Below are 21,301 nucleotides of genomic sequence, written 5' to 3' on the forward strand. Positions count from 1 at the left end.
GCCTGTAAAGTATACAGCAGTTATAATGCTTCACAGAAGCAAACATTTCTAAAATCATGTTATCACATCAAATTATGGATATAACACCGTACCATATACTATTAATGTGATGTGATCAAGCAAAATCAGTCGGAAGTCAGAAATATTGACAAAGGAAATAATTTCTTTTTTTGCTGTCTCTTGTTTTGGAAACATTTCAACTGTTCATATCTTTGGAACTAAATGTTCAAATTCAATGGGGTTGTCTGCAAAATGTAGCTTTGCAAATGCCTTGTACAATCATGTGGAAAACTGAAAATTGAATACTCCCGACTTCAGAACGATTTGGGCATAAATGGATTTTGAGACGTTCCGACAATTGAATTGAGGTTCTTTGCTTGAAGACACATATATAATTGGCAGAGGTATGTCCTGAAGTTGTGAATGGGGACAGAATTGAACACAGAGTACATATATTCCCATTAAATTGTTTGGTGTTTAAGGGGAATGTCCTTCTCATCAGGTCGCCTGGCCTTTTAGGCACATTTTACATTCTCTTGTGGTTTTGATGTTTAAGAATATGAATAAAGATTAATCTGCACTGTAAACTGTAAAGTGTTTAGGGTTTCTGTAACACTTTTTAAACACTGCAAGGTGTTTAATTTTTCATTTACACAGTAAAGGTATAGGACACCTGAACACCAGAGTAAACACAAAGTAAAAACATAAACACAAAGAGTAAACACATGAGAGTACGCTCGTATTTAGATTCTAAACATTTCAACATGTTTACTTTCATATTGTTTAGAAAGTAAAAAATAATGCACATGTGTTTACTTTACATTTGGTGTGTTTAAGCGTATAATTAAGTGAAAAAAGGTATGCTTCTAACACCCCACTCACCCCCACACATACTGAACACACCCCCACACCCCTACACCTATTATAATGACTAGATCGCACGCTAGGTCGTCGTACTTGACTGTGTCGAATAATGTAGACTTTCCGTATAATGGTACTCCGCACAAATTATACATGTATCGTGAAATCTAGTTAACGCTGGCGAAATGACGTAATAAAACGGATTAACTACCATAGCAATAAGTGAAAATAACTTTGAATATATCGCGCTGCACTCCAAATCTATATAACAAAAAGAACCGACTTGGCTTTATGCATTGTAAGGGCGCACACCTCCAAATTACTCCGCGCGCGATGTAATGTGGATGATTTCCGGTAAAAATAAAATCTGGACCTTTCTGTGGACTTGGAATCAAAAAGAAATGAATGTCATAGCTTAAATAAACGTTTGAGACCTATACATGAATTTCCAGATCTCAAAAAAAATTGTAAAACCCAAGTTTTGACAAAGTAGGCCCTCGGATTGAAAAAATGACCAGGAACGGGTTTTCAGGGTAGAAACGGGTCGAAAATGGTAATGGTGCTGTTTAAACGACCATGTCTCGAAATCTAATCGGAAACATTGAAACATATATTAAATTTTCATCGATTTGCAATCGATTGGTGGTATATTTATATTCAATTTGTTGTCGAAAAAGGTCTAAAATTGAGCCAAGAAAAGAGACATTTTCATGTGCATTTCAATGGGACGCTCTATTGGTGGTGTGCGCCCTTACCAGGTCATGACACTATTCTGGCAGCCTGTCACTTATTAACAATCGATTCGAAACATGTTTTGAACAGATTTTTAATGTTGAAGTCCTCATTGTTTTCATAAAAACAAGCAAAATTCGGTACCCATGAGAAGCTGGTATATTTCGCTCAGTCGCTATTTTTAAGCTTTTTAACCGGGACTACTATTATCAGGATTACACCAAATGTGGAAGGACTTGGTGTTGTATCCCCTTATAAGGAGAAAAAGTTGCTTTATTTTATTGCATTTATTGAAAGAATAGACAGTTTGAAGAAAAAGTGTCAAATATTTTCCTTTTAAGTGTATTACCTGATGAGAGCGTTTTACTGAATAAGCAAATGCCACTTTGCTCAAAAACGCACATCAGGTATAGGCCTATACCTTTAGACCTATATAATAATATAAACCGGCATTTTATTTTTCTATTTTGTTGTTCTCAATGATCTCAAACCGTCCAAGGAGTGTTTCTTGTATGTTAGCAAGACTATGATAAAAATCAAATCAACATATTATTTGAAAAAGTTATGTCTCATTTCAAAACATATAAATTTAATTAAAGATACTAAAAAAAAAGCAAAGCGGGAGGGGACGTGAAACATGTTTGTTTTTATTTGGCCTTTTGAGCTCTTATATAACCCAACATAAAACTGTAAAACGTAATGTGTTTCGGGGGTTATACAGTGCAACAGAGCATAAATGCCCAAAATTTAAAAGCTATATAATTTATGAACAATATACACGACACATAAAAATGCTACTACAAGGGATTTTCAACATATAAGAATCCTAATAATCAAGTACCAACATGCACAGTTTTGCCAAATACCACTTTTGGGTTTTTAACAAAATGTTATCAAACCTCTACTGTGATTGGCAGCTGCATATGGCATCTCTTTGACAGCTGATAATGCCCAGCCATTCAGCAAGTTGCTACTAATTGACCTTGATATGCTTGAATGAGCACTGTCATCTGCTACAAAATCATCATACTAAAGGACCTGGTCACTCCATAATGCTACATGGAGCACAGCACTTTGACAATAGAATGAAAGACTCATAATTGATTAGGCGCGGATTTTAAAAGAACAGCTCCTGTGCGTGTATAGCAAAAAATTGGAATTGAATGTTTGGAATTTTCTAACTAAAATACTAAATTCATTTTGCAAAATGTTCTTTGACAAATCTATAAAGCATTTCATTAGCTTTAATTTGACATATTGCTTGACATGTTTGGAATTGTGGTAAAGGATAAAAAAAATATATTATCGCAAATTAATTAATCAATATTATGTCCATTAATTAAAAAAATTAATACAAATATGCACATTTTCTCTGATAGAATTGTAGGACTTGACAAGAGCCAATCTTTCTTGTAAGTTTGATTTTTTAAACATATTTACTTTTTACGAAAAAAAAAATCATTTGTTTCATACATTTCTTTTTATTATGCTAATTATATGAAAATGAACGAAAACGTGTCAAATTTTGCAACCTTATTAAAGATCAGAGTTTGATCAAAAAATGCTGTAAGTGACATTTTTCACTTTAATCTAGATTTTAAATTATGTGTCAATTTGTCGAAAATTCAGTTTGGGGCATTTATGCTCTGTTGCACTGTAGCATGTGGTTTTCTGTAGTTTTCCCCAAGCCCTTGAACCAATGATAAGGCCCCATAAAATTCTGGGTGAATAATAAGTGGATCAAATAAGTGGATTAACCCACTTCAGATACATTTTGCCAAAAAAAAATATCGATGAATGAAAATGTGTATTGTGTATTTATATTGAGAGCTAGACTCGTCCTACTATCGATCGTATTCGTTGCAATTTATATACCTCTGCTTATTACTCCCGAGCCCGGATATGTTATTATCAGTGTCGTTTCCATAGTTTTGCTTAATACATCGTTTACGAAGTCTCTTCAGGTCAAGTTCTAGTTGCCACGAGTTTGGTGTTTTCTTGTAAAGGCATCGCACTCAAGTTTGATTTGAAAGGAGCATTCTCCGGTGAGTTTCTGACAGTAGACTCTATATTTATTAAACTAGACTTTGTTCCGCAGGAACTATTTGCTCAGACTGATCAAAGGCCATAGCATATAGGCCTACTTGTGACTTTTGAAAAGAGCAGTTTTTGTCTTCCAATTTGGGCTCATTCAGCCCTGAAGTCATCTTTCATATTCACACAATACTGAGTAAACAGTCATATAAATATTTCAAAGTTAGTTTTTATTGGGGGTGAAAACGAAACCTTACAATGTTATGACGAAATGTTGAGAGAGGGACTTATTTCTTGTGCTGTGTTTAGCTAGAGACCATCGCATTCAAAATCTAGTCATATTCACTGAAACATGACATCGTGTAACGCAATGGAGTTCAGAGTTAAATAAAGCCGATCACGACGGGAGATCGCATCGTTGCTAAAATTGCGCTTCAACAAAATTTGGATAGACAAACTTTACTCAAAAGATTCCGTTGACTCACCAAAATAACTTTCATTCAAATGTCATCATTTCAACAAAATAAATTTTACAAAAAAAAAACGTACTCTAGCATCGAATGCCTATAAACTATCGTTTGCAAAAGCTAGAGTTCTCGAGTAATTCTGATCATGCACGAAGACTGCCTCTTGTCAGCAGAGAACAAGTACTCCTCGCCTATCTGCTAATTTTGGTAGTTCTGAGTCTTCAGTGACTTATCAGAGCCACCAAACCTTTAAATCTGTTTGTTCTCTGTTGACAAGGGAGAGTCTTCAGTGAACGGCTCTTTTTAGAGCTAAACCTTTTACATCAGCAGATAAGCGAAATCTGCTTGTTCTCTGTTGACAAGAGACATACTTCAGTGAACGGCTCTTTTCAAAGCCACCAGTAGGCAAGGGGCGGCCTACAATTATCATTCTTAGCTACTTTCCTGAAGAAGAGCTGCTTCTGACGAAAGCTTGATTAAATCCGACCGCGAACTCGCTAAAAACTTATCTGTTATGAACTCCCATCGTAAAAGCCTATCCCAAAAAAAGAAAGACGAACTGAACTTAAATCTAATTGTTAAAAATGTTTATATGTACAACATCCGCAATATCAGGTTAAAAAATACAAAGCAGCGGCTTTGTTAAAAAATGGAAAAAGAAGTTACTGAAAGAAAGAAAACAAATAAAAAAAGAAATAAATTATTTGAGAAGGAAAGTCATCTCCTTTACAGAAATAAATACTATTACAATATTGACATCTTCAAGTTCAAACATCCCGCCTTAAATTGTTGGCATATTTATAGCGGGGTAAGCCTACCTCGCGTAAGATGTACCGCGGTGTTTTAACCCGTCATTTACAAATCAGAATCAGATTGCACCTTTTTCAGAAATAAGTATGATGTCAGTCCAGATGTTTGGTGTTTGCTAGAAATAAAGAAATATGATGTGCATCATATGCATGTATAAATAGGCTGAACGCTGTATAGATAGAAGGAAAGAATGACTTATTACGTGTTATATATGGGAGCAGATATATCTCACGGCTGTTTGATGAATATAGAATTGGCTTCATTATTAACTAAATGCAAACTATAGATGGCGCTATTTATCCTAAATCATATTTCTTTATTTGCAAGGGTTAGGTGATTAATACCGCCATGAAAACTGCTAGAATAGGTGAAACAAGCAACAAGGATATTTTATAAACATATTTTATTAAACAATAAAAGGAATTATTTGTATTAAAAGCTTGAAACGGTAAATTCCAGTAACTAAATAGCGCCACCACTTTTGGCATTAATAGATGCATTTTATGTCCAAAAAAGCTTTAAAAACTACTATAAAAGTGAATAATTTTGTAAAAGAGGGGAAATTAAAGTTGAGAACGGCTCAAAAGCATCTGTATACATTTGTTTATTTATTTATTTATTTATTTATTTATTTATTTATTTATTTATTTTTTGTTTTGTTTTTGTTTGTTTTTTGTTTTGTTTGTTTGTTTTTCAGACAACGTGATAATACCTACGCAACAAAGGAGTTTGCTTCAAGACCCCGTATGCAAGTATTGTAAAAGAAGATTTACTGATAACATTCCACGTTACAAATCACATCTTCGCAACCATGAGCTGAGTATTAAGCCTTATTGGTACAGCAATCCAAACTTGAAACCGAAGGCTGGGTGTGTGGGGATATACATAGAAAAAGGAAGCGCGAAGATCGTAGTATATCAAAAATGGTTCCAGGTCATTTGAACGCTAAAAAGTGCCAGCAAGGAAAGAAACATCATAAATGTTACTATTGTAACAAAACATTTAACCAGTTGGGCCACAAGAAAGAACATGAAATGATCCACACAGGAGAGAAACCTCATCAATGCAGCTATTGTGAAAAATCATTCAGTCGATTTGGGAACAAGAAAAAGCATGAAATGATTCATACAGGAGAAAAACCTCATAAATGTAGCTATTGTAACAAATCATTCAGCGACTTGAGAAACAAGAACCAACATGAAAAGATACACACAGGAGAGAAACCCCATAAATGCAGCTTTTGTGACAAATCATTCAGCCAATCGGGACACAAGAAACGGCATGAACTGATTCACACAGGAGAAAGACCTCATCGATGTAGCTATTGTCACAAATCATTCAGCGACTTGAGAAACAAGAAACGGCATGAAAAGATACACACAGGAGAGAAACCTCATCAATGTAGGTATTGTAACAAATCATTCAGTGATTTGGGAAGCAAGAAACGGCATGAAATGATTCATACAGGAGAAAAACTTCATCAATGTAGCTTTTGTAACAAATCATTCAGCCAGTTGGGAAACAAGAAACGGCATGAAAAGATTCATACAGACGACAAACCTCATTAATTATATCATTCATCAGTAGTAAGCGACATGAAATCCTTTTAGTATTTCAAAATTACAGATAAAGCTATTAATTACAATCTTACTATAAATAGGGGAATGTTGTATGTATCTATCTATGTATCTGTGTATGCCTATAAAGGCTCCGTCAGTTTCGATCCAAATGTCGCCAAATTCATACGGGAGATCGATGAATATACGGGAACGTGTTTAAACTTTATTTGGTTGAAAACGGTCAAGAATTGGCCTCAAAATCAGTGAAAATGTGGTCCGTTGCTATCCAAGGTAAACAAAAAGAGGAGTCAGTTACTAAGCTAGGCCTGCGCGTCGCACGGGCGTATCTAATGCCAAGCCGCTCGCGTAGCGCAGCGATACCGCGCGGGTAACGCAGCACCACGCCATGGCACGCGTAAACGACGCAGAGTCACGTAATGAATGATATTACGGGTGAACGACCGTAGCGTAATAAATACGGGAAACAGATGTGTGTTAAAAAGTATAAACAACGTGAAGAGGTAGGCCTACTATAAATAAAAAAGAAAACAAAATGAGGACAAACAGGCTGTACGAGTATGTGGGTTATACTAAGTCACAAAATGAAACCGGGAATAAAATAGGCTAAAGAAGGAAAGAAAGAAATTCTTCAGGAAATGTAAAGGGGGAAAAAGCTATAATAAAATCAGGAAGTTTAAATAAAAAAGCTATTAAACTGAGGACAGAATTAAATAAATAACATGAAAACGGGAAATCACAAGCTATGCAGTAAATAAACTAGAAGCTACAATGGAAATGTAAGAAAGGACAGATTTAGAAAATAACGGGAACGGGGTTGAATAAATAAAAAAAAACATGGTAACGGAAAATCGGAAGCTTAGCAGCAGATTTTTTTTTTAATGGAACAAAATTGGCCCATGTAGAAAAAACTAAAAAGAAAGAAAGAAGTTAAAATGGAAACGTAGGCTTAAAGAGGGTCAGGTTCAGATAAATAAAATTTACCTTTTCAATGATTCTACCTGTTCAGTAATTCCTCCTGTTTTAGTGAACGCTCCCATTTACTCATCTAGCGGGGACCCGCGCGTAGCGCGGGTGTCCCGCTAGTACAGATAATTATCAAATCATTCATTCATCATGTCGGGAATAAACAGTAATGATTCTGAATGGGAAGAATCTCAGCAAATAGTATAATAAACATCCAGGGTATTTATAGTAAACAGGAATTGGCATGAAAACTTGACAAGCTTGGAAGAGATTCCTACATGAGTGAAACTCCACAAACAGATACTGTTAGAAAATATCGTTAAAAACTGCAATGGTTGTCAATATTCCAGGGTTTTGTTTTATTGTTTTTTGTTTTGTTTTGTTTTGTTTTGTTTTGTTTTGTTTTGTTTTGTTTTGTTTTTGTTGTTTGTTGTTGTTATTGTTTTGGCCGACCTTTTTTTGACACAACTTTTCTGGTTTTCTTTTACAGAATTTCCTTTTTTATACATGCCATTTTCACACCATTTTCTGTTATAAAATTGGGAAAATAACAAACAATTGTTGGCAGTTAAATGCCCGCAATGTTGCAGCTTTTCCCGACATTGTTTCTGGGTGTTTCAGACATCTATACTATTAAAGAGGAACTTGCCGATAATCGATACTTTGAAGAGGAACTGATCGATTCATCGGTATCATGTTAGAGATTATAGATGACAAATAAATTAATAAATAGATAAATAAATAAGTTCTAGCATTTCCAGATGAATGGTAATTGCATAGATAAATAGATAAATTAATAAATACAAATAATTATTTGGATTTATTTGGTGGATCAACCAATGGTGGCCCGTCATTTCGTTGCCATGCTATAGGCCTACGCACATTAATACGCACACACGCATAGCAACCCAGCACGCGTCAACCTCAAGACGCAAAAATGGCAGAGACGGTACGAAAATTGCGACAGTAAATGCTATTACCGATTTTAAGTAGTTATGTCATCATATTGAGGGGGGTCACCGACCACGGGGCGGGGGGGGCTTGATGGCCGCAGTTTTTCGGCAATTTTCCTGTGGAATTTTCTGAATTTTCAGATCGATCGGAGGCACATGCCTGTCCATATCACGCTACACGCAACTGATTTAAAGGCCCTTTCAGTGATTTCACAGGAACATTAAAAAAAATGGAAATTTGTCAGAGTTGCTTAGAAATAAAGAATAAGTCTACAGAATTTCATTAAACCACTTTTCCCTGAATACATCGACAAATTAGTCAAAAACAGAAGTTTTAGAAAGGTTTTCTACTTCAACTCAGATCGACTCGAGAAAATCGAGATTTTCGTACAGTGCGCCACCAATCGACTGGAACAACTTCCTAGTCCAGTGTTTCTAACACGGGGAAGTAGAGTCTAAATTGATTTAAAACAGACGCTTAATTTTTGTAGTAGAAAACAAAATAAGCAATTAAAGGTCACCGAGGCAAACTAACGGTCAATTCAAATATGAAAAACAGTTAAAATTGTGTATTTTGTTTAAAATAGTAGCTACTGATGTAATAAGTAGTAGAAACAATACGCAACGCGTGTTGGTACGTGGAGAGTGAGCTTCTTTCGATCTCGAGTCGGACTTTTGTACTGTCAGTATCAAAAGTCCAGAATCATGCAAATGCTTTATTTTGTCTAAAATACACGGCTTTCGACCGAACCACTAGCAGGCTATGTTAGCACATCTATGCCAATTACAAAGGTACCAAAATCTGAATTTTGATGATTTTTACGATCGTCCGGATGAGCAAATCACTGAATGGGCCTTTAAAGGTATGTAAATTTGTAATTTGAAAATAAATTTTGAGTTTTGATGCGTTTGACTATAACTTGAGTAGGCCTAGAGAGGAAGAAAGACAGAGTAGGAGAAAGGGAAAGAAAAACCTAACGTAAGAGATATAGATAGAAGGAAAAAAGACACAGAGGGAAAATGAGAAAGAAGTAAAGAAATGATGTGAGCAAAAGTAAAGAGAGATAGAAGGACTGAGAACGAAGGAAAATAAGAAAGAAAGAAATGAAAGGAAAGAAAGGTTTGATGACAAGGAGCCCTGGCGAGAAATAAATAAATAAATGGTGGGAAAGGGTAGGAATGAAAGAAAGTGAGGACGGAAGGATGTGTCGAAAAGAGATCAAAGAAAACAAAGAACGAACGAACGAACGCGAACGAAAGAAAGAAAGAAAGAAAGAAAGAAAGGAAGGGGAAGTGACAAATGGAAAGAAAGAAGTTAAAAAAAGGTATGGCCTACCAAAAATACGCAAAATGGATGTGTGTTTTGGTCAAATTCTAATATGCAAACACGCGTTATTGGGCTGGTAAAAGCGATACCAATTGCCATAATTACCATTTCCCCCACCCCACCACCTGAAGTTACGCCTATGTAACTCAACCTTCTTGAAACCCAATGTTGCTATAGTATAGGCCTACTTGATGAAACAGAAACAAAGGCGATCTTTTCTTTTAGACCACCCGAGTTATATAAGGTTAAAATTACGATTTTACCAAATTAAACTTTTACAACAAGGTTAAACATGTTCTTAGCTATACAAACATACCTTTTATTTCGTCGAACAAGCTTTATTTTGTTCCAAAATCCATGTTTTATCGCATTGTTTTAGGTAAAAGAGCTGAATACTAAACCGGTGATCACCGGTTTAAAAGAAAGAACGAACGAACGAAAGAAAGAAAGAAACGGCCACATACATGCGTGCAAAAGTGGAACAAATTCGCACGAAGACCGCAAAAATGGGCACTTTTTAGTATGGCCAAATATGAGGTTAATCAGAAACCCACATGTATCATATGTACACAGGAAAGAAAGAAAGAAAGAAAAAAAAAAAGAAAAAAAAAAAAAAAAAAGAAAGAAAAAAGAAAGAAAGAAAGAAACAGAAAGAAAGAAAGAAAGAAAGAAAGAAAGAAATACAGAAAGAAAGAAAGACAGAAAGAAAGAAAGAAAGACAAAGAAAGAAAGACAGACAGACAGAAAGAAAGAAAGAAAGACAACGAAAGAAAGACAGAAATACAGACAGAAAGAAAGACAGACAGAAAGAAAGAAAGACAAAGAAAGAAAGACGGATAGACAGACAGAAAGAAAGAAAGAAAGAAAGAAGCAGTGGTGTGCGCAAAAGGGGGGGGGGGGCAGGCGGGCAATTACCCTCCCCCACTTTTGTTGGTCATTCGGCGGATTCGCGGGAAAAAATTTGCCCCTTCACACTCCTAATCAGACTCCATGCGGGGGAACTGAACAACCTCCCCCCCCCCCTTCAATGTGCTGCGCACGCCACTACGGGAAAGCAAGAAATGGAAAGAGATAGAGAGAGAAACTGAAAGAAAAAAGGAAAGACAAAGAAAAAATAAGTCAAAAGGGTGTTTGGTACAAAAATTACGCAAAAGATTATGCTAAAGGAAATCGTTTGCAAAATGGAGGCAACAAATGGTAGGCCTACCACCCCAGCAAACACAAAACGTTTTCGACATCATTCGCAAAAGGTTATAAAAGGTTGTCAGAAAACGTTTAAATGTCGGGTTATATAAAGGGTACATTTATGGTATAAAACGGTTTCATAACATTAAATAACATTTGTTGGTAATTTACTGCACAGCAAACACAAATGTTTTACAGAAAACATTTAAGTGTCGGGTTATATAAAGGGTATAAAAACGTTTTATTAACATTCAAAAACATTTTGAAAACTTGGTACAAATCATTCTAAACAGAATGTTATTTTGGGGTTGAAAAATATTTTGCAAAAAATGTTTGCCCAAAATATTTACAATAACGTTTTAAAAATGTTTTCGCGACCTTTATATAACCCGACATTTAAATGTTATTAAAACGTTTTGTAAAAAACATTTTAAGAACATTTCTGTGTTTGCTGGGTGCAAATATTTTAACATAATGTTATTTAAGTGTTGACAAAATGTTTGGCCAAAAATGTTTGCAAAAATAGTTTACAATGACATTTCGAAAACATTTTAAAAATATTGTTGTAGTGTGTTTTCATACAAAACGTTTTAAAACGATTTCATGACCTTTATATAACCCGACATTTTAATGTTATTAAAACGTTTTTACCTTAACCAAAGCCCAAAATATAACTTATTTAAAACGTTTTAAAAACGTTTGTGTGTTTGCTGGGACATCACTGACCGAGTAGGCCCTAATAATTGAGCTGTTAAATCGATACCAATCGTCATGATTACCATTTTCCATCGTTTATGCTAACCGCTCCCATTTACTAACCGCTCCCGTTTACTCATCTAGCGGGGGCCCGCGCGAAGCGCGGGTACCCGCTAGTTATAATTACATTTAAACATGTTAACTACAAAGTAGAAATTAATGCGACATTTTTCTGCGAATCTGTTGTTTTTGAAAGCATATTTAATAGATGGGCAATTTTGTTCTGTGTATTGTGATACCTCATTCGGCACCATGCGATTTTGTTTTCTCAACTTATACCAATTAAAATTTTTTTTTTAAAGAAAATTTCAAAATTGACAAAGATTCACATAGATCTTTGTCTTAAAATACACTGTCACACTGTAATGAGCCTGTGGGAATCGCCCTGACGGAAAATATATCCCAAATGTGTCACTTTTGAAATGCTCTCTTTTTCCATTCAAAGTGGTATACTTGAGGGAATAAAGTCGCATTGTGCCGAATGAGGTGTCAAAATATGCAGAACAAAATTATCCCAGTGATTACTTTATTTGGTCATTAACGTTAAGTGTCATTAAGATATTGCTTTTGTTTTAAGAGCACATTTACGTTTTCTCAGTCTATTTGATGGGTAATTTTGCTCCTGGAAATATGCTCATGTACAGCAGATTTGGAACCGGCAGCCTTTGATTTATGTTCAGATAGCCGTTTTTCCAACTTTCTACCTGTTTCACCAATGTACATAGCATCACAGTCTGAACAGGAGATTTCGTAGACGGTCCCTGACTGTTGTAATTTGTCTACTTTATCTTTCGGTGACACAAGTGTTTGCCGGAGTGTGCGGTATGGTTTAAAGGCTGTGGGAACACCTGCTGTTTTGAATGCTCGGCGAAGCTGCTCGAAGTTCCTTCCAAATAAGGTAAAGTTATTGTGAACCCCCTGGAAGTTTCACTATCCGGTTCGTCCTGTGAAGCTGATTTTTCACGCTTCTCCTGGGCTTTGAAAAAGGTCCAGTCGCGAGAACCGCAGTTTCGGAGCGCTCCTTTTACGTGTTCAATTTCCTCAGCTCTATCCTCCGGATCCGTAACAATTTCACTCCTATAAAGCAATGTCTTGATCACACTTAGTTTGTGCTCTAGTGGGTGGTGGGAAGCGAAACTTAAATACTGGTCAGTGTGAGTTGGTTTTCTAAAGATCTTGACCTTCACACTACCATCGCTAGCCCGCACGATCAGAGTGTCTATGAAAGGAAGTTGCCCGTCTTCCTCTTCCTCTCTGGTGAACTTAATGTTATTATCTTGCGAATTTATGTGATCTGTAAATTCATCCACGTGCGAAGTTTTTATAACGCAGAATGTGTCGTCGACATAGCGAACCCACATGCGTGGTGGATGAGGAGCGGATGACAAAGCTCGCTTTTCAAAATACTCCATATACGCGTTGGCCACCAGCGGACTGCAAGGACTGCCCATTGCACATCCATCCTTCTGTTGGTAGTATTTTTCTCTGAACACAAAATATGTCGTGCTCAAGCAAAAGTTCAAGAGATTGATGATGTCGTCCACCTCTAGATTTTCCGCTGTCCCTACTTTCCAGGTTTCGTAATTTTCCAACAAACTGCGAACGACGACGAGAGCTTCTTTCACCGGGATAGAAGTGAACAATGCCGACACGTCAAAGGACACTATGGACTCATCAGGCTCTACTTTTAAGTCTTTGATCTGGTTAACAAAGGCCTGAGAATTAACGATGTGATGTTCCGTTTTTCCTATCAAGGGTGATATAATGTCCGCAACAAATCTCGCAAGATTATAGGTCACAGCACCGATGCTTGACACGATGGGTCTTAACGGTGCCTCGGCTTTATGTATCTTTATGAGACCATAAAATCTGGGAACATCAGCTACGGTAGGATATAAGTCCCAATATGTCTTGCTAGTTATCGCACCTGTTTCTTTGAGTTCTTTCAACAACTTGATAAGTCTGCTTTGAAATTTCTGAGTGGGGTCTTTTTTCAGAGTCTCATAGACACTTTCATCTTGCAGTAGAGCTAAAGCTTTCTCTTCATACAGTGAATTGTCTATCACAACAGTTGCTCTTCCCTTATCAGCTGGCAATATTTGGATGCTTGTGTCTTTCTTTAAAGATTCAACCGCCGATCGCTCTGCCTTATTGATATTGCTTACCGGGGGTTTAGCATTTTTTTGCAATGTTCACAACACGAGCACGTAATTCAGCCGCTTTATCGTTTGCAATTTGTTTACATGCACTTTCAGTGGCAACTACAATGTCATTGATGGGCAAACTTTCTGGACTTACCGCGAAGTTAAGACCGCGTTCTAACACATTAACTTCCGGCTGCGTAAGCTTCCTAGATGACGAATTCACCACCCACTTGTCTTTGCTCCTCTTATCTGCAGTAAAACCGTCTTTACCCAAATTATCGGCGTTCTCTTTCTCTGTTTTTAAACGTCCAAACTTCCGAATTTGGCGATCCTTTACCAAGTCATGTTCTCGCTTCTGCGCATGGGCGATGAACTCCGAGACTCTCAACCATGCTGTTTCCGGTAATACACCGCGTAATTTGGTTTCTAATTCTTGATGTTTTTGCTTTAAAATATCCAAAGTAAAATTATTTTGCCGTATCCGCTCGTTGAGTAAAGATCTTTGTGCTTTTTGGATGATATTTCTCGCACGAAATCCTTTTACTTCCGGGGTCGGCAGACGAAGATATTTTGGTGTCACACGATTATTAAAGCACGTCAGGTTAAATCGTAAATGATTCTTGAACCGAGCGAGTTTGAGTGATGTTTTTTTAAACTGTCTAACAAGCCGAAGGCAATCACTGCCGAATTCAGTCTTGATATAAAATTGTAAATTCATACGTAGTGGTATAATTTAAATTAGAAGAATTTTTTGACTTCAACACTACTTAAAATTTGATCGCTTACCGGGAGCGCTTTCACAGTACCAACTGCGTCCTCAGCCGGATGTTATGGCTCTGATGGTTTATGGCTTGTTGACAACCTTCTATGACGTCACACTAGAAGAAGATGACGTCAAAGGTGTTGTCCTCGTCCCCTGGTGGTCTTGGGTATGAGTAGGTTGTCCCAAACTGGATCTAAATCCAGTCCAGTGTCTCTGTTCAAGTTGGGTCCTTTTTTCCTGATGTGAATGGCTTCTAGGACCCTTCTGGAAAATTCTTTGGGTTCTTTTTCCAGCACATTTACGTTTTCTCAGTCTATTTGATGGGTAATTTTGCTCCTGGAAATATGCTCATGTACAGCAGATTTGGAACCGGCAGCCTTTGATTTATGTTCAGATAGCCGTTTTTCCAACTTTCTACCTGTTTCACCAATGTACATAGCATCACAGTCTGAACAGGAGATTTCGTAGACGGTCCCTGACTGTTTTAATTTGTCTACTTTATCTTTCGGTGACACAAGTGTTTGCCGGAGTGTGCGGTATGGTTTAAAGGCTGTGGGAACACCTGCTGTTTTGAATGCTCGGCGAAGCTGCTCCGAAGTTCCTTCCAAATAAGGTAAAGTTATTGTGAACCCCCTGGAAGTTTCACTATCCGGTTCGTCCTGTGAAGCTGATTTTTCACGCTTCTCCTGGGCTTTGAAAAAGGTCCAGTCGCGATAACCGCAGTTTCGGAGCGCTCCTTTTACGTGTTCAATTTCCTCAGCTCTATCCTCCGGATCCGTAACAATTTCACTCCTATAAAGCAATGTCTTGATCACACTTAGTTTGTGCTCTAGTGGGTGGTGGGAAGCGAAACTTAAATACTGGTCAGTGTGAGTTGGTTTTCTAAAGATCTTGACCTTCACACTACCATCGCTAGCCCGCACGATCAGAGTGTCTATGAAAGGAAGTTGCCCGTCTTCCTCTTCCTCTCTGGTGAACTTAATGTTATTATCTTGCGAATTTATGTGATCTGTAAATTCATCCACGTGCGAAGTTTTTATAACGCAGAATGTGTCGTCGACATAGCGAACCCACATGCGTGTTTTTTTTTTGTATTTCATGCCCGAAATCGGGCTTTTATTTAAATCATTTCATGCGTTGCAAATAAAAACAGTACAATAATAATACAAGCACAAAAAGAATATACAAAAAGAATATACAATACAGATAAGTTCCAGGGGGGTAATATAAAACAATACAATATTCTATTCCAGTACACTTTTATGGAGTTAAGGATTACAAACCCGTGACCATCCTTGCATTCTTCTCAACAAATTTGGAGAAAAAATGCAAAAATAGGCACAAAATTAGCCAGGGGTGCAGCACCACCTTAACGGTATACATAATATACAATACAATAAAGGCTACTAAAATATCCAAGATATAATGCATCACAACAAGTTCCAGACAAGCATATAAATGGGGTCATGAAATTAATATGAATTTTCAACAAACAAGTTCTAGTACACTTTTATGGAATAAAGGATTTAAGGCGGTACCACACCTTCTGACAAAACCATGACCATCCTTGCATTCCTCTCAAACAAATTTGTAGAAAAATGCAAAAATAGGCATCAAATTGGCCAGGGGTGCAGTACCACCTCAACCGTATACATAAAATGCAATAAGGGCAAACTGAGATATCCCAGATATCATGCACTACAACAAGCTGAGAAAGGGATCCCACTTTTTAAAATGTAAATCCAACTTCAATTTTCTTTGTGCACAACAATGTTCAAGCTTCAAGGTATCAACAACAATATTTTTGAAACCATTAAAAGATAGCTTAGACTGCTCACATCTACACTTGTAAATATATCTTCTAGCAATGAGCATAATTTGATTAATACCTGCCCAGTAATTAACATTTGTATCCAGTAAACCAAATACTTTACTAAATTCATCGAACTCAGGTATGAAATCAAAATAAGTCTGAATACTTTGCCAGAAAGAGTTCACAATATTACAACCACCAAAAAGATGTACAATGGTTTCCTTCTCTATTTTACAAAAGACACATTTATCATTGTCAACCAAACCAACTTTGCACAGCCAGTCATTAGTTGGCAAAATGTTATGAGTAATTCTGTACTGAAGCCATCTTAATTTCACATCTAGCGTAGCTCTGAAAGGCATTAAATACAACTCGCAACATTCGGCTTCGGTCATATTATAAACTCTTTTTAATGAAAATTGGCTAACAGGATCAGTTTTAATGCTATCAATATATGACTTATAAACATCCCTGGACTTCAGTTTCAGAAGTGGAACACTTCCTCTCGATAAGTTGATCACTATGCCTAAGTCCTCTGGAAGGGTCGTCCCCTCCTTACGAATCATGTCACGCCAACGTTTTGGAATTGCATTAATCAGTCCAAACCATTTAAGCACATCAATTCTATTATAGTTATCACCCATCCTGTTAGCAAAATTCTTAAAATTGCCTTTGTCATCAATGAAATCGTAAATTGTATGGAAGCCTGCTTCCTCAAACTTAGAGTAGTACACCGACTTTTTACCAATCAGAATACGCTTATTATTCCAAATCACTTGTTTGCAAACCTCGATAGCATTTTTAGCTCACCTGAATTAAACTTTGACCATAATTTGAATGCATTCAAATAGAATGGGGGAATAATTCCTGATAGTGTTCGAAAATCAAAATTACACTCCAGAATACCTGTGCCACCCAGGTTTCTTAGATAAAATATTAAGATACTTTTCCAACCAGATTTGTTTGGCATAATTAGTCTCTTAAGCCACATAACAGATTGTGTTTTGATTTTTGCTTGTAAGTCAACCATTTTCAAACCACCTTCATCTAATTCTCTACACAAAACAGACCGTTTTATTTTATCTGGGCCATTCCAGATGAACTTGTAAATAATATCATTAACCTTCTTTTGAATACTTAATGGCATACCAATCATTGCTGAAGTATAGAGAAGTTTTGATAAACCAAATGTTTTAATCACCAAGATTTTGCCAATTGCTGTTAAATCTCTCTGTTTCCATAAATTTAATGTACATTCCAGAGATCTTATTCTATCATTGTAGTTCAGATTTATCACCTCTTTTTCCTCATATGCAAAGTAAATTCCTAAGATTTTTACAGTCTTAGTCCACTGTACATCCAGCGGTTTGTTTTATTATCCCTGACACTTCCGATCCACATTGCTTCGGTCTTATTATTATTTACTTTTAAACCAGAACATGACTGAAACTCCCTTAACACTTTCATAGTACATTTAACTGAATCAATATCCTTAACAAATAGACACATATCATCTGCATAACAAGACATTTTCACCTGTGTACCTCGATCGCTAGGATCGATTTGAATGCCCACAATGTCCTCATTATTATTCATCTGAATACAAAGGACTTCAATGGCCAAATTAAGAGCTGACAGCTCAGGGGATCACCCTGTCTAAGACCACGATTAATGGGGAAATACCCGGTCGACACACCATTATTCATAACACAACTTGTGATATTATTATAAAAAGTATCAATCCATTTCTGAATAGAACTTCCAAAATTAAACTTTTTCATTACATGTTGCATAAATTTATGATCTATTGAATCATATGCCTTTTCAAAATCTATACACAGTAAAATTCCAGGGATGTCTCTTTCTTTAGTAAAATATAAAATATCAGCCACAGTTCTTACAGCATCCCCAATATATCTACCAGGGACAAAAGCAGATTGGTTACAGCCGATTAACTTTGGAGAAACCTTAGCAATCCTTCCGGCAATGACTTTTGACCCAATTTTCAAATCCAAATTAAGCAAAGTAATGGGTCTATAATTCTCCACCTTACGTTTGTCTTTATTTTTTTTTTAAATTAATGTTATGACACCTTGTTTTTGAGAATTTGTTAATTCACCCAAATTATAACTTGCATTCAAGCAGTCAACTAGGAAACATCCTAATTCAACCCAAAAAGTTTTATAAAATAGAACTGTGAGACCATCATTACCAGGTGACTTGCCATTTTTCATACTGCTAAGTATTTTATAACATTCCTCGATCGTGAGCTCACCTTCACAGCTCTTTTGGTCATCATTTGACAATTTGGGAATTGAATCATTAAAAAAACGTTGAGATGATGGCGAGTCAAGATCAACTTCTTTAGATGAGTATAAAGTAGAGTAAAATGTTTAATCTCATTCAAAATATTCTTTTCATCAACACATTCTGTACTGTCTTCACTTAGCACGCATCTGATGGTGCTTTTGCTTTTATTTGACTTTTCCAGATTGAGAAAGAACTTACTATTTTTCTCCCCTTTTTCCAACCCGTCTGCTCTAGATCTTACAACTACTCCTTGGGTTACATACTCATAATGATCATCAAGATCAGATTTCAACTTCTCCCAATTAGTATTTGCTTCATCACTAGGATTGGTATTAAGTATATCTTCAGCCTGTTTGAGCTTCTTTTCCAAGTCATTAACCTTACAATTTCTTTCTTTAACTTTAATTTTACTGTACAACTGTGTATAACAACGAATCTCATACTTCATTAACTCCCAAAGGATTCTTTGATCAGTCACATCACTATACTTTTCAATCCATTCTGATCTTTTATCTCTTAACTCACCAATAAACTTAACATCATCACATAAAGAATCATTAAATTTCCAGTACGAAGGGCCATGATTATTATTATCATTAGGTTCCAAATTAAGATGAATTGAAGAATGATCAGTATTAATTGCAGGGCAAATATCACACTTTTTAACCCAATCTTGTAAGTTCTCGAAATAAACCAGTAATCAAGTCTACTCTGAATTAAGGGATTTCGTTGGCGCCAAGTATATTTTCTAAGGTTTGGGTTTCGAACCCGCCAGATATCAATAAGGTTTAACTGATCCATTAAATTCAAAACGGCATCAACAACACAGGCTTTTTGGTGCAGGTTACCCCCGCTTCTGTCAAGATGATAATTCAACATCACATTAAAATCCCCGCCACAGATAATACATTTATCAACACTGTACAAATCAGAGAGAATGTCTTTTAATTTATTATAAAATGGCATTTGCTCCTGAGAATTTCTACACGGAGCATACACATTAACCAAAAGTATGGGGTTATTGTTCACCTTCATGTCTAAAATAATGTATCTTCCTTCGGTGTCAGTATAATTCGAAATAATTTCAAACTCCACATTGTTCTTTATCAAAATTGCAACGCCTTTGCTATGATTTGTCCCATGTGATAGAAACACATCACCATTCCAATTGTTTTTAAAGTATTTTTCCAACTCTCTTGTACTATAAGTTTCTTGTAGTAAAATGATATCAGACTGCTTTTTACTTAACCAATGAAGCACTTTCCTGCGCTTGTTTATACCTCTGATGGTGAACACCCGCTAGTCATAAGGGTAGCTAGTCATAAGGGTCATCAGTCATAAGGGTCGCTAGTCATAAGGGTCGTCAGTCATAAGGTTCACTAATCATAATATAAAAAAAGGACCGCTAGTCATAAGGGTCAATAATCATAATATTAAAAAAGGACCGCTAGTCATAATAGAAAAAAAGGCTCGCTAGTCATAATAGAAAATGAGGGCCGCTAGTAATAATAGAAAAAAGGCTCGCTAGTCATAATAGAAAAAGAGGGCCGCTAGTCATAATGCAAAAAGAGGTTCACTAGTCATAAACAAAAAGGACCGCTAGTCATAATGAAAAAATTCACGGCCGCTAGTCATAATATAACAAAAGGACCCCCAGTCATAATAGAGAAACACGTTCGCTAGTCATAATATAAATTTAAGACTGCTAGTCATAATAAAAAAGGACCGCTAGTCATAATAAAAAAAGACCGCTAATCATAATAAAAAAGGACCGTAAAAAACGTTTTCATAACATTCAAAAATATTTTTTGATTACTGCAAATATTCTAACATAATTTAATTCAAGTGTTGACAAAATATTTTTCAAAAAATATTTTACAATAACAATTAAAAATATTGTTGTAGTGTGTTTTGCTGTTTTCATACAAATGGTTTTTCTTTAATTCATGACTTTTGTATAACCCGACATTTAATGTTATCAAATTGTTTTACTAAATAAAAAGCTATACCTAATTGAGAATAATAATATTTGTATAAGGTCAAAGAGCATGCAGAGATCATCAAACAGCTCTAGTTCTAATTCTCTGGCTTAGCAGACCCCTTTCTCTTTCATGACAAGCGATTATTTTTTATTATGACTAGCGGTCCTTTTTTTATTATGACTAGCGGTCCTAAATTTATATTATGACTAGCGAACGTGTTTCTCTATTATGACTGATGGTCCTTTTGTTATATTATGACTAGCAGCCGTGAATTTTTTCATTATGACTAACGGTCCTTTTTTTTATTATGACTAGCGAACCTCTTTTTGCATTATGACTAGCGGTCCTCTTTTTTTATTACGACTAGCGAGCCTTTTTTCTATTATGACTAGCGGTCCTTTTTTTCTATTATGACTAGCGAGCCTTTTTTTCTATTATGACTAGCTGTCCTCTTTTTCTATTATGACTAGCGAACCTTTTTTTCTATTATGACTAGCGGGCCTTATGACTAATGAACCCTTTTTCTTATGACTAGCGAACCCTTTGTTTTATTTATGACTAGCGAACTCATGGTATAGGAAACTACACGTTATGACTAGCGACCCTTATGACTTATGAACC

At 36.1% G+C, this 21,301-nt stretch overlaps 2 protein-coding genes and 2 long non-coding RNA genes across 4 annotated transcripts in view; all 4 read left to right on the plus strand.

Annotated features, from left to right (window-relative positions):
• The window catches only part of LOC140144384 (uncharacterized), a 76,154-nt gene that overhangs the window by 45,744 nt on the left and 9,109 nt on the right, over positions 1–21,301 (plus strand). The window lies entirely within an intron of this gene.
• LOC140144388 (uncharacterized) overlaps positions 1–21,301 on the plus strand; it is a 112,353-nt gene that overhangs the window by 35,949 nt on the left and 55,103 nt on the right. The window lies entirely within an intron of this gene.
• Positions 1–21,301, plus strand: part of LOC140144386 (uncharacterized) — a 77,870-nt gene that overhangs the window by 34,055 nt on the left and 22,514 nt on the right. The window lies entirely within an intron of this gene.
• LOC140144376 (uncharacterized) lies at positions 5,828–6,519 on the plus strand. Its single transcript, XM_072166194.1, has one exon. It carries the CDS (start codon positions 5,828–5,830, stop codon positions 6,470–6,472), a length of 645 nt encoding a protein of 214 aa, XP_072022295.1. The 3' UTR covers positions 6,473–6,519.

Source organism: Amphiura filiformis, unplaced genomic scaffold, assembly GCF_039555335.1.
Source record: "Amphiura filiformis unplaced genomic scaffold, Afil_fr2py scaffold_51, whole genome shotgun sequence".
Classification (NCBI taxonomy): Eukaryota; Metazoa; Echinodermata; class Ophiuroidea; order Amphilepidida; family Amphiuridae; genus Amphiura; species Amphiura filiformis.